General features: G+C 49.0%; 1 protein-coding gene across 1 annotated transcript in view; it reads right to left on the reverse strand.

Annotated features, from left to right (window-relative positions):
* LOC149365956 (phospholipid-transporting ATPase ABCA3-like) overlaps nucleotides 1-14,064 on the reverse strand; it is a 35,616-nt gene that overhangs the window by 17,034 nt on the left and 4,518 nt on the right. The window contains exons 5-11 of the mRNA XM_089569496.1: nucleotides 13,298-13,556; nucleotides 11,710-11,898; nucleotides 4,484-4,668; nucleotides 3,627-3,752; nucleotides 3,355-3,472; nucleotides 2,750-2,904; nucleotides 2,274-2,429 (exon numbers count right to left, since the gene is read on the reverse strand). Coding sequence (XP_089425622.1) covers nucleotides 2,274-2,429; nucleotides 2,750-2,904; nucleotides 3,355-3,472; nucleotides 3,627-3,752; nucleotides 4,484-4,668; nucleotides 11,710-11,898; nucleotides 13,298-13,556 — 1,188 coding nt within the window. The remainder of the gene's footprint in view (nucleotides 1-2,273; nucleotides 2,430-2,749; nucleotides 2,905-3,354; nucleotides 3,473-3,626; nucleotides 3,753-4,483; nucleotides 4,669-11,709; nucleotides 11,899-13,297; nucleotides 13,557-14,064) is intronic.

Genomic DNA, 14,064 nt, shown 5'->3' on the forward strand with positions numbered 1-14,064 from the left:
GTAGGCAAACTTCATGACTAAGTATATCACGCGTTCACTAACGATTCTTACTTAGCTAGTGGACCGACCACCGATGGCCAAGAAGGAGTTAGAAGTTCTTGAGAAACCAGAGGTCATCAACCAAAAGCTGTGAAGCGTCCTAAAATTACCACTAAAATGACTCGGTGACAAAGTAAGATTTTGCTTGCGCTCTGCACCGGGCAGACACGGCCCACGACTTCGCAAACACACATCACAAGGTGTTGTCGGTGCTTACACTTGGCCAAGGTTACGTTCCTCTGGGTGTTGTCGCCGTGGGTGCCTTTGCTTTACTTTGCGGACACAAACGTCAGGATCTCGCCGTTCTCGTTTATAACTTCAGCAACATCTTCACGTTTATTTTGCGCTACAACGTTGGTGCAAATCACTCTTCTCTAGCAGTAGAACAAGCACTTTAGAGAAGCCTTGTTCAAGCCTTCAAGACGAAGCCGTTCTTCACTTCATCGGATTCACGTAGCCAATATGCGAGAGCGCGAGGCACGGTCTTGTGTGTCGCTTTGTCTTCATTATAATACGCGATGTGGTCGTGGCAGTCGATGCCATTCCCGATGACCTTCCGTTGAGCTTCACCCTAAACCCCGACCTAGCAGAACACTGCAGGTCTCGCGGTGGCGGTAAGCGCTGAATGTCGAAGCAAACTGCTGGTGGGCACTTCGGGCCCACCATGGGATTTGGTCTACTTTCTCTGTCTATTTCATTTCCGAAGTATGTTTGCAAATGAGCGCAGCCACATCAAATATGAACGTCTGTGCGCGTGATATGCGTCTCGCACAAAGGAGAACACAGCACCTGGAATCTGGCACCTATTTTCAGAGTTCGTTCATCTTGCTACGCAGCTGATTGGTCGTGTGCTCAGAGGTAAGAATAACTTAAACCATACGAGCCCACCCATACGGCTGAAACGTAAAGCCAAGACGTTTTTTATGCGAAGCATATTAACGTAGGTTTCGGCCTTCGCGCGACGCCCGGCGGTGGCCACCATTGACCCTGAAGTGGGGTCACGTGACCTGGCGTCACGTTATGACGTCACACCGGCTGCAGATGGGGCCTCATATCGCGCCGTCGCGCGCGACGCGGCGGCGGCGGCGCCACCATCGCTGCATCACGTGATATGTGACGTCACGTCAGGGATGAGGCGGCGCGCGCCCGCCGTCGCGTCAGTCTCTGTGCCCGCAACCGCGCCAGCGTCTTTGCGCCGGGCGTGTATGCGGTCAAGATGCCTCCAAACGCTAAGGACGTTAAACGTGCAAACCAAGAGTCATGCATTTACGGACCATAAGAGTGTGTTTGTCGGGCTGCAAAGAATAAAGTACGACGATTAACCTAAAGCCACGTCTCCGTTACTTAGCCCCACCCACACTGAGGCAGCTGCTTAACATGATTCGCATCCACTGGGCTTAACCTTGATAAGCCTCCAATTTTTTTTTTCAGTCTTCCTATTCTATGAAAAATTCCTCCTGGCCTGGGCTTAGAACTCGGGACCACTGCCAGTCCGAGAGAGCCGCCTTAGGAATTTAGCAGGCGGCAGAGACCAGCGCAGTCATACGGATGCTCAGGTGAAGTGTGCGTGTTAATAAGTAACTGAATTAAAATATATTCCTCCTGAGAAAATTACCTTGAACAAAACTGAAGGAAGTTTGCAACTCTATTGAACCAGCAAAACACCTCCAGAGGCGCTAGCTGTGCTGTTTTTTTTTTTCGCGTAGCGACAGCTTTTCTAGCTATTTCTCGCTCGTGTGACGCCACAACTAGCATCGGGTCACCATGAGCGACAAGCAGACAGAGACTGCCACTCATCGAAACCTTGACGTCACTGGTACGCTCCCGAAGGGGGTCGTTGGTCGTGTTTACCTGCTCGAATCCCTCGGCCGTGCGCGTATACAGTTTTCCCTTCCCGCAACTAAAGATCTGTAGTTCCGGTGTAACATGTCATCTATTTTCGGAAGTAAAAAAAAAAAAAACATTGTCTAGTGTATGCGATGAGATGTAGAGAGGAACATAATTTTCAGTCGAAGATATTTTTGGTGTTATGAAGCTAGGGCAAAAAAAAAAAACTAGCGGTACGGTGACGAGTGATAAATAGTTTTCACTGATCCTTTTTTCTTAACCTCACTGAAAATAGTTTCGATTTTTTAAATGCTATGCATGAATCCTGGGTGTCTTAAAGGTGCAGACACTGGCGGTCTTCAGGGGGTTCACTAGGGCCAGTTGATCAGTATACGTGGCCTACTTACGTTCGGATACGGCATGAAGGCGATGGCAGTGCTGAGGAGGCGCTGAATGCTGTGGGTGAGGTCATCGGCGCGGCGAGACCGGTAGAAGGACAACCCGATGTCATCCATGAGTTCGTTGACGTCGAACCGTACTTTGCTTCTGGAAATCCCTTTTGCCTATAGGAGAGGCCATGGCCTAAGTTGAAGCTTAACTGTGGGCGATATGCTTTTCAATGCAAAAAAAAAAAAAAAACACTGATCCTAGTGCAAACGAAAGGAAGCAGACGATCGCTTAAGCGGGAGGCATTAAAAGTACACTAAAGAGTAATCTGAACTCGTCTTTTTACCGCGAGAACTCGATCTTCACGTTCCTAGCATTCTTATAAACTTCGAATTTTTGTCCTGTGCGGCCGATTTTCCTCATTCAAATCGAAATTAAATGTCGTGTTTAAACAAATTGAGGAGTGATAGAGACAAAAAAAAGTAGTGACGACTACCATTCCGAAAAAAATCAGGTGCTCCTCCACGGTAAGGTCGCCGTAGAGGATGCTGTCGCCTGGACAGTAGGTGAGCAGTCTCCTCGCTTCGTCGCCATTCAGGACGACGTCGTGTACGCCCACAGATATGGTTCCAGAGCTTGGCGGGATCGACCCTGGTAGGAAATATATACACGACGAAGATGCACGACGTTAGATTGGACACTTTTGACACGCGCTTCTTAGACACACTCAAGAGGGTTATTTGTCGGTTCCAAAAAGTGATTAGGCAGGATTGCTTTGAAATGATATATCGCACCGAAATAGCTACCTTTAAGAGCGCCGAACAAAAGCGATCTTTTCAACCTAACTAAAGGATATGGGATCGAGGATATGTGGTCTGAAGCTAAGCAGACAACCTCCAATGTTATTGAAAATCTCTGCTCGTAAAGGACTTTCCCTGGTGTAAATGGCATCGGTGTCGTATGTCGTAGGTAAAAATCTGCCACCATCAGCTGTATGCCAATCGGAACGTTACACAGACGTGATTTGGTTTACGCAATTCTTATCCCTTATGACGCCCTGCACGAAAAAGCAAAAAGATGCCTTGCAAGTGGACGCTGTACCTGTGATCATCTTCATAATAGTCGACTTTCCATAGTTGGGCGGAGCCAGGAGCACGGTTATTTGCTTGCCAAATATGTTGAAGGAGACGTCGTTTATGATGACATGGTTCTCGAATCGCTGCATGCCAGAAGACAGAGACAACATTTTCGTCTTGTTTTTCCTATTCAAGCTATTTAGAAGAGCTACACGATGAACACAGGCAGCAATGGCGTGACCAGCCGTCAGCTAGCGTGACATGTTGACATGGCCTTCTCTACACATCGCCACTAACCTTGGATACGCCGTTGATGCGCACGATTGGTTGAATGGCCGCCGGTTCCTGCTCGTAGTACTGGCATCGTGTTTTGAAAACTGTTGACGGCGGCGCCGAGATCGCTGGTGGTCTCCAATACGTTACCTGTGTGGCGACAGGAGCGGAGAGAAGTCAAGAAATATTGATAAGTCATGATCAACATTACCAATATCATTATCGTCATCGACATGGGCAGTCAGGTCGCACTAAATGCAGGACAAGGGTCTCTACAACTGGTCTCCAACTATCCTTTTCGAGTTTCAAGCCAAGCTCTTCCTGTCCTCGAGAATTTCCTGATCTTGTGCCCCAACACGTCTCCCTGCCCCCCCCCCCCCCCCCCCTTGCGTGTTCCTCCCGGTGAATTAATGCAACGTGTTATAATAACGGACAAATATCTATTATCCACTCCGCGTATGCTGGAAGCGATTGTGAGACGCATACCCAAAAATTCTGGACAAAAGCGTTTTTGAGCCGGAAACCTGCTATGAACGCAATTATTTCATATAATGTAACACTTCTCTATAACAATCAATATATCCCGAGATCACCCGACGGTAGTCTTCAATTTTTTTATTAACATTTTTGATTTCGTCAGAAGAGTTCCCCATTGGTTTTCTACGGGAGGCTTAACTGTTCGATGCGATCGATGGAAACAATTTAGAAGAAACATTTTGCTACATATCACAGGAATGGATCATTACCTTCAATATTTCCGTAAAAGTATCTTACAGTTTTCCAACTTTAAAATTTTTGTCCGAAACGTTGGACATGAAAAGGGTGGACACGATTGTGAGAGATTGTCTTCCACACACACACGCACGCTTGTAAGCACGCACCTTGAAGGGAAAGTACCAGGGCCGTGCTATCTTTGTCCGGTTGCAGTTTGTGACGCAATCAATGTACCATAGTAGCACCACCAACACCAAGCTGGACAGGATGCTGACAATCATCAGCTGGAGAATGGTCACGTTGTCGGGAATCTCAGACGGGTTGGCGAAGTTTCCGAGTCCGCCGCCTTCCTCTGCGAGCACAGTGAAAGAACGGGGGCGTGAAGACACCGCACAAGCACCAGGGACAGAACCAGGTTTAACAAGTTAAAGGACTTTCTGTCCGGCCTTAAAGGAACAGTCTACTATAGACAAACATTAATATATGAACATATTCTTGTAGACGACAATTACGAGGACGAAGCACACGGTTCTGACCGGAATTTATAATTTAAACTGGTGAAGAAAATCAGGTCAGCGCCGACGAGGCCGCCATGCTGCGTTCAAACCTCGCAGCTCTCCATATAGTCTGTGAGGATATGCCACGCTGTATGAATAGGCATGAGCGCTATACGAAGAGTTATTTTGGAAGATAGGCGAGACGTCACCGTGTTTTAATCAGATGGCATTTAGGTTGTTATCTCACAAAAGAAATTTCGACTTTTTCATGAAATTCCCTGATTGGTCCAGAGAAGTCACGTCACCTTGTGACGTCATCCCAACCTGCCCACCGTGACAGGTGTTAACCTGTCCACAGGATTGTGAGCAAACTGCCCACCCTTGCCAAAGTCAATGCAGTTGTCACCTGCCATCCGTGGCGCTCCCCATGAGCCCTACGGGAGCTCGGGAAGAGCAACCGTTTTTACTCCGTAATTACTCCCTTATTACAAACCTATTCCACCTTGGGGGATTCCCCTAAACATTTGACCAACATCGGTGGCTGTGTTTGAAACAGCCACCTGCCCGGGCAGTGGTGCTTAACCGTTTCACCACTGCGCCAGGAGTAGTATGAAGACTCCCCGCGATTCATGAATGTTATGAGAGTCTTGACATTAAAATCACGTGACCACCAGTGATTAACTCATAGAACACCGCCAAATTTGACAATATGAGGACCCCCAAACTTATGGAAGTAGGCTCACACTGGAAAATAGATTAAGGTGGATTAGTGGGACGGATTACTACAATCTCATATGACGATCTATCGGAAGGAAGGAATGGAAAGACAGACACCGCGCTGAAAGTGGCGCTGCCATCGGCAGCGCTGCTGCCGGCAAAAAATGGTTCCTGGTATCCGAAATCGATATCACCCGTCATTTTTCACTGAAATCTGTGTGTTGCTTTTAAATCGTCCCTAATGATTTAAACTCATATTAATAAAACCAACACACCTCAGGTAATTTCAGACCCTAATGACTGCCACCACAGATAACCGCTGCCCACTGCCTAGGTGTGGGAGTAGTCGCAGCTTTAACTGCATGGTTTGCAGACGCTGAACACGGGAAAGCAACATTTCCATGTCGAAAAATACGTTTTAAATGTTGTACCGCGTTTTCAGTCCCACAGCGTAGCGTACGGTCATTTGGGGAATGAGCTTTCAATTGATGCAAAGCAAATATTGCAGGTAAAAGTCGGCAGACTGCTCCTTTAAGACAATAAAGTTTCACAAGCTATTCATGAAAACAACATGCAGTTTGTGACATGCATCGTTGTACGCTGAGCTGGCACAATTTTTTCACTAAGTAAATGTCCTATTTATGAGCTCCGCCGGTGTTACTAAATTTCATTAAAGTGTTAGTTGTGCTTGTTTTCTGTGTGTGGATGTGAGCTGTGACGAGCCTTTTCTGTTAATCAGCCACATTCATATTCGCGACGCTATTTTTTTGTTCACTGTTATTTCATGGGTTACGTCCAGTTAGGTTCTGTAAACTTTGATTACTGCTTTTCTATCTTTTTCTTATTTACCTAACGCATTCTTAGTTCGGCGTTATGACGTCTGACGATAAGATTATTGCTTTTCAAATGAAATGCATATCTGGACATCACATAGTAACACATGCGTTCTGTTTTTGGTGTTTTTTTTTGTTGTTTTCTGTTTCCTTTTATAAGCGTGTTTCCTGTGATTAAACTTTAGTTGAGAGTCAGCGCTTGTTCCTGTGTTTTCTTCGTCTTGTCCCCGTTTGTTCGCGCTGTTTTTTTGCGAAATGGGACTGCTCCTTGAGGCTTTCCAAAAGTTGAAAAGTTCTGCGCATGTTCGAACCACACGGGTTTGCCTGCGTTCCTTTAGTAGATGTTCCGTGTATATTGTTATGCTATTTTCAAATTATGCGCACGCAAGCCATTCTGATCATTTTCAATTTTAATTTGAACGTTTCCCGAGCACGAGGGCACGGCCACTCTTATTATCAATCGGAAATATCGATCGCGCTACGTGAATCGACTTGGCTTCTAGCCGGATTGAGACCGATAGTGTTTGAATCTGGCATGTGTGAACGTCGCATCTTCAATGACTTTTATCGCAATCAACTCGATCAGGAATGGTAGTGCCTATACGACACTGGCATAAAATCAGATTGCCTTGGTATCTTGTCGCTATGGTTGTATCGGTAGCTGAATCATCCTCCCGGAAGCCACGGGACATGCGAACACAGTCAGCTTCTATGGGAGAGGAGGTCACCCTCCCTGCCCGTAGCGAATATAAATCCAGCGCGCAATAAAGCTTTACGTTCATTCCCCTGCACACCTGCCGTCATGTTCTATCGGCCGCAGCAGCCGATACATCTCGTCAGAAGTGGGATACGAACCCACGCCCGGAGCTGTGATCCTTCGGTCTCTACAGGAACAAGTACCCCAGCGCCTGTGTTGTGTTCTCGCTCCGTCCTGTGTTAGCGCTGCTCCCAACATGAAGTACCCCAAGCCAAGCCATTCGGCGCATATTCGAAACCCCGGCGCCGCATGGAAGCAACCTCGCCAGCGCGCGCTGCTAGAACAGGGGAGAGAGAAACCCCGGAGAGCGCCTAACCTTGTGTGTGCTGCTGCCCCCTCCACCTCGCTCGCCGGCAATGCGCCACAGGAATTGTCAGCGCGCGTTGTCGATTGTTCCAGAATGTTGGAGTAATTTGTACTCAATGCTGACGGAGAGGGCGTAGCCTTGAGTGTGTTAAATGATGCCCTCTCCCTCTTCACTCGCGCGTCGGCGGCGGCGCCACTCAAGAAGGATCTCGAAGCTTCTGGAAGCCAGTCTCTGTGCCTGACAGATGGGGACGCGCGCCCGGCGCAAGAGGGAGAATGAAATTGCACAGCTGATACTGTGTGTATGTGCGCGCCTGCCGTGGCGCGAAGAACGAACAGACGCGGGGTGCGCCTATAAATGAAGGGCGTTGGCCGCTGTCTGCCAGCCCGAGCCGCCGTTCAAGCTTCAAGGAAGCGCGCCCGCTTCACTCCCGGGACAGCACCACGCGCCCAGCCACGGACCAGCGAGGCAGCGAGCGCCAGCCTGCGGTATGGCTTCGTCGTGAACCTCTGGTCGTCGGATGGTTGTAGTGCCTGGTGAACAAATTGTGTTTTGTTTGTTTGTTTGCCTCTCTCTTGTGTTAATGCACTTTAGGTGAAATATTTCTTCTGTATAGGGAACGTGCGCTGCCCAGGTGGCACTGCAGTTATTCCACTGTTCGTCTAAAAACTGCTGCCGTCAGTCGCTTGGGCCGCTACAAACGCGAGGGCACATTCTGAACGATTAGAAGCCCGCGTTTGGTTGATAGCACTATCTGCCTCGCTTCTGTAGACATAACCCCAATAACTGACACGCACCACGTGTGGCTTCGACAGCGCGCAGAAGCTCACGCCAATAAGCTCAGGAAGGTGGCGTGGAATAGCACCAAGAGCGCCCCCAGAACTGCTTGCTCCTCTCGCTATGCTGTGTGTTAAGGCGCTGCAGTCGACCCGGCAAACTTGAGCTGCGGTTCCCTATTGCAGCCTCTCTCGAGTGTTACTTTGCACGAGTTGCATTGCATTGTAAATCACTTTGTATGTGGGTACGACTGACTGTGAAATCCTCTGTATCGTCTCTTTGCTGTGTAAACTTTGTTTTGTTTGTGAACCTTTGGCTCCGACCCATTCTCTAGCTTGCGACCGGCGAAAGCTGGGCACCAAACGACCATCCACTTTGTCACTTGGTAGCTGGTCTCTGGCTGACCTCTAAGTGTGTCTGGAAACGCACGCTACAAGTGCGCGAAGTGGTGACACCATCACTGAGGCCGTGCATTGTGATCCTGAGGTCCTATGGCGGCGGCGCTATCAAAAATTTGGGTGTCCTCATAACGGAAGCAGAGCTGAATAACCGAGAGAATGTTTGCAACTTTTTCGTAGTACGCAAAGGAAATGAAGCAATCCTTGGTCTACAAGCGTGCGAAGAACTAAGGCTTTTGCTGCGAGAAGTTAAAAAAAAACGACTGCAAGAGCCGAGGCAGCGTGGACCCTAGAAAGATTAACGAATGCATAAAGCGAGAACACTACGAAATGCCGAAGCGTGTAGACATAGAAGCAGAGCTCGCGGGCGCAACAGTATTCTCACGACTTGATGCGAACTCAGGGCTCCATCTGATCCTATTGCACGAATAAACGTCCAGGGTTTGTATCCTTCGGTCGGTATCGCTTTTTAAGGATGCCTTTCCGTATTTCGTCGGCATCTGAAGTGTTTCAGAAAATACTGCATGAAATTTTGTAACCTTTTCCCGGCGTGAAATTGTACGTGGACTATGTACAGTACGGTCCATTGTTAAAGGGAACATGCGATCGTGTGGACTCAGAGCTTCGCGGGGCGCTACCGCTGAGAACTCATGGGAATTGTCGGCACAAGACGCATGCGCAGTAAGCATGGCGTTTTGTCTTTCCACGCATGCGCCTCATGCCGCATATTCTCGCCGCATCTAGGCAGCAGGGCTTCGTGAAGCGCGGAGGGCACGCGATCGCATGTTTCCTTTAACAGTGGACCGTACTGTACAAGTCTTTGACACCTCCCGGCAGGAGCTTAACAAACGTCTACTGTTAGCACTACAAGCAGCCGAGAACGCCGGTCTCAAGCTTAATCCTGAGAAGTGCACAGTTGGCGTTGAAGAAATAGAGTTCTTAGGCGATGTCATCGGCACAGAAGGTACAAAACCAAGCCCTTCACTAGTTAAAAATATGTTGGAAATGCACGCCCCTTCTGACAAATCAGGTGTCCAGTGAAAAATGCTACTGTGAAAATTTTTTACCGACCCTAGCGCAAAGAACGATCGCTTTACAGCAGCCTAATCAGGCAAGACGCGCTTTTCGAATGGACAGAAAATTGCGCGAGCGAATGGAAACTGCTATGTCATAGCATGAGCAAACAACCGCTTTGTCAATGTTGCAGTGTCATGACAACGCCTGGAAACCCGCAAGCGTAAAGCGCTCAATGACGCGCAGCAGCGGTATTCTTAGGCCATCGTAAACGGGTGCGGAAAATTCCAGTACTTCGCCTGCAGACAACCGCCCATTAACTGCCATCTACAAAAAAAGCGGGTGGCGATATGCCGCAAAGGCTGCAGCGGTTCTTTCTTAGGCTGATGCGTTATAACATTGCAATATGCTTCGTTCCAGGAAAGGAACTTCTACTCGCCGACGTGCTATCAAGGGCCCCCGCCGAGGGTGATACGAGCAACCCGAGTGATGATGTCGAGGTTCATGCTGCAAGTGTGGTTTGCTCACTTGTTAGCTACGACACATGGAAGCGACTGGCTGTCGAGGCGTCCTACGAGGCGTAATACCAACTAGCTTGCAACGGAAGATGCACAAAATGATGCATCACGGCCATATGGGCATCAATAAGAACTCTAGGCACGACGTCTAGTTTTTTGGCCCGGAATGAACTCTGACACTGAGGCGTTTGTTAAGAAGCGTAGCGTATGTATGCAGTACGCATACAGTAAACCACGAGAGATATTTAAAATGCGCCCTGTGACTAAAAAAGAAACCCTGGTACCTAGTGGGCACCGACACTGAGTTTCTACGATGCGTTGTCCAACTTCCCTGAAGTAGAACTGCTCAAAGACTTGTCAGAGAGGAGGGCCATTGAGTCAGCCAGCTCAATTTTTGCGCGGTACGGCATAACAAAAAAAAAATGTATGTACCGACAGCTGTCCGCAACTCGCAAGTAATAACTTAGCTACGTTTGCAAAGCGATACTGAACTTCTGGTTTGGACTTCTTGCTTAGAGGACCATGCCTCTAGAGTGCGGCCGAACCACTGCACAGAGACACTAGAGGGCAGCGAACTTCGCACCACCTTGCGAGACTGAGCGCGTGGGCCCCACGCGTTGCCTGGCCAACAGGAGCACTAAGGAGGTCAACAAGACAAAGAGCACCACCTCGACGGACGCCTCGTGTAGAACTACTTTATGCAAGCGGCTTAACTTTTCAATGCAAGAGCGGACTATAACCAAGCATACGTGAGAGTGGCCTACGCCATTCAGGCGTTTGTTGTTAACTGAATTTTCTTCATGTCTTCTTTTCCTAACACAGGACGTATCGGTAGCTGAATCATCGTCCCGGAAGCCACGGGACATGCGCACACAGTCAGCTCCTCTGGGAGATGAGGTCGCCCTCCTTGCCCGTAGCGGCTATAAATTTAGCACGCAATAAAGTGCTAGGTTCATTCCCCCTCTGCATCAGTGCCGTCATGTTCTATCGGCCGCAGCAGCCGATACGGTGGTGTATCGTTACCGCCAACCATGGTCACAGGGTCCCTGCTCCAACCCGCTTTTCATTGGGGGAGAAGCACATATATAGGTGTGCAAGAATCTGAGGCGCTGGAATCGGAACCGAGTTATAATGCGATTATAACAGACAGCGCGGGTAGTACGACACGCTGATGACGGTTGAAGTGTCTAGTAATTCTTGGTAGTGGTTAAATGGTACATGCATCTAGCTGGTGGTTAGAAGTTTCCCCAAAGGAGAGATGGCGATGCTAATCAAAATTTCAGTGTCGCATCCAATCTAGAGATGTCACTTCCTGTCTGATGACGTCACTTCAGGTCTGGTGACGTCACATTCCTCCAGCCATTGGGAATTATTAAGTCTGGTAGGAGAGCAGCGGTAGGGGTGCAAGTTACGCGTGGGTCACACATGACTGTGAGCCACGCGGGCGACTCTGTCACGCACTGTCACGCTCAGTGCCAGTGCGACGCCAACTACGACAACATCATTATCTTGCCAAAACGTTGTCGTACAGCTGTCGCAGTAGAGGAAGGAAGTCTATAGTCACGAGCGGCTTACCGAATCTCTCCAGGCGCTCGATAACCATCCAGCACCAGTGGAGGAACATGCCCGGAAAGGCGGAGGTCATCAACTTGCTCAACCTCGAGATGAGGTAGTACCCGAAGCCGTACGGGTTCTGAAGGAACAGGTACGGCAGCATCAGGGTCAGGAACCAGTACACGGACGACAGCAGACCAGCCAGACGTGCTGCGGGCGAGTCGGGGAGAAGCGTATTTAAATTCTTCCGCGAGGGTAACTTGCTGAAATTTGTGCTCACAAATGACTCGGTCAAATTTTGACAAACTCATAAGCGTGAGAGCAAAATCGTCGACGAGAAGAATTAATTTGAAAGATCAGTATATCCCGGATATGTCTGAAAGAGATCATGCCTTGACTGTAATTCGTCTTAAAGCGTGGATTCCGGCAGCTTCAAGCAAAAGCTGGTGCAACAACGAAAATGCGTGACCAAGCAGCAAGCGGCGTTCCCAAGAGACGGGAGCAATTTGCCAGCGATAGCTTGCCCGCGTTCTTTGCTAACGTGTGACAGTACAGAACTAAACCACTAGACAATCAGACGTGTGTCCATATTCTTCCTTAGCTCTCTTTTAGTCCGAAAGAGAAGAACAAATTCACAAGGACACCTAATTACATTATGAGATTGCAATGCGATAACATTAGCAGCTATACTTGCGGACCCCATTCACATTTGCTTGCACACAATCAGACATCTCTTCAGGTCATCTGGCTGGTGGTTAGATGTTACCCCGAAGGTGTCTAGAGATGGCGACACTGATGCAATGAAGATGCATCGAAAAGTATCGCTGTCACTTCCAATCTTTTGATGTCATTTCCTGTCTGATGACGTCACTTCAGGTCTGGAAACGTCACTTCCCTACAGTGAATGAGCGAACTTTATGACCGACGGCGATTTCTTTCCCGATCAGGCTTCCAATGCTGCCGCATTAATACGACTACATAATTAGCCGACACCCTTGTAAACTTCTACTGCGGCGCGTTGCTGGGCTAGTTCTTCATATTAGAGACTCCATTGCCTGGGGGCATCGGAGGGAACGTTGTAGATACACCTTAGGTTAAGCTGAAATTCGCTGTACTGATGCTCATATCTACTACAGGAAGCCATGCCCACTACCTCAGTCAAAGCCCCGTGTGTTTCTATATCTCGCTGCGCCGTTCAACATAGCGTTGAAATAACTGTTCCGGCAAGAATAAGTACAGGCACTACGCAAAAGACTCTCTTACGCCACTAGGTGTGCCTTTCACGTAGTCGGTGTCCCTGCTTACTCAGCAGCACTTGTTCCAGAATGTAGTCTTGGTCAAAAAACTTAAGGCCAAAGGCCACTTCAATCGCGTAACAGAGTCATTACGGCACGATTATTAGAGACCAAATGATCTTGAAATGCTAGCAAAAGGTTTCTTCTTGCGACAGACTAGCTTCATGCTTCAATTGTGTTTTGTACGATCCGCTATACGGAGCATTCCAGGAAAATCCAGTTCACTGCAGCTGAACGCTGTGGCCTTAAGACTTTTGACCAAGACTGTACCAACCATCCCGCATCACTACTCAGGCCAGAGCAGCCGCACTCACTGCTGTTGAAGAAAAGCGACAGAAGCATGCCGTGCACAGCCAGGGCGCTGCCGAAGAAGAACACCACGGCGTAAACAAGCGCCGGGTTGGTGGTGGCGATGAATGCGTTGCCGAAGCGGTCGTTGAGCATGCTGTACAGGAAGAAGAGCATGAACGCGCCAATCAGGGCCACCGTAGTCACCATCCTGAGGTAATGGGAGAGCCAGTAGGCGACGCCGAGCACGCCGTAGATGCGCTGCTGGGTGCGCATGCCACTCGCCTGCGTGTGGAGGAGGAAAGACGGCAGTTACACTTCAGGTCAAGTTAGGTCACACTGCAGCAAGTCACGGTAGATCTCGGGGACGCGTCAGTGGTCCCGTTACGCTTTGTCACGGAAGAAGGAAAACTCAGGAGAGGCTCTCGCAATCCGAGCTGCACGTCAGAAAGAGTGCTGGAAGTCACGCGCTTTCGCAAGGACTACTGGGGAAGTCACGTGCTTTCGCAAGGGCTACTGGGAGTCTTTTGCAGCCGGCGCAGCCAATAGTAACTCTGGGCGCTGTGGCGTCGTCTGCTGCATTGTCTGCTGCGCATGCGCAAGCGCGCTGAGACGGCGGTCAAGTAGGGGGGAGCAGGGGGGAGCCGGCTTCAAAAAATGTGACGCAACCGCCTCTCCTGAATTCTTTCCTTCCTCCATGAGCTTTGTGTAACCGTAGGCGTCAAATGAAGTAAGAACAGCGAAGCGCAAGGAAAAAGGTCTATTTGACGCCGTCTGCCAGTCGTCAAATGAG

Source organism: Amblyomma mixtum, chromosome 1, assembly GCF_055824585.1.
Source record: "Amblyomma mixtum isolate Tamu chromosome 1, ASM5582458v1, whole genome shotgun sequence".
In the NCBI taxonomy this organism is placed as follows: domain Eukaryota; kingdom Metazoa; phylum Arthropoda; class Arachnida; order Ixodida; family Ixodidae; genus Amblyomma; species Amblyomma mixtum.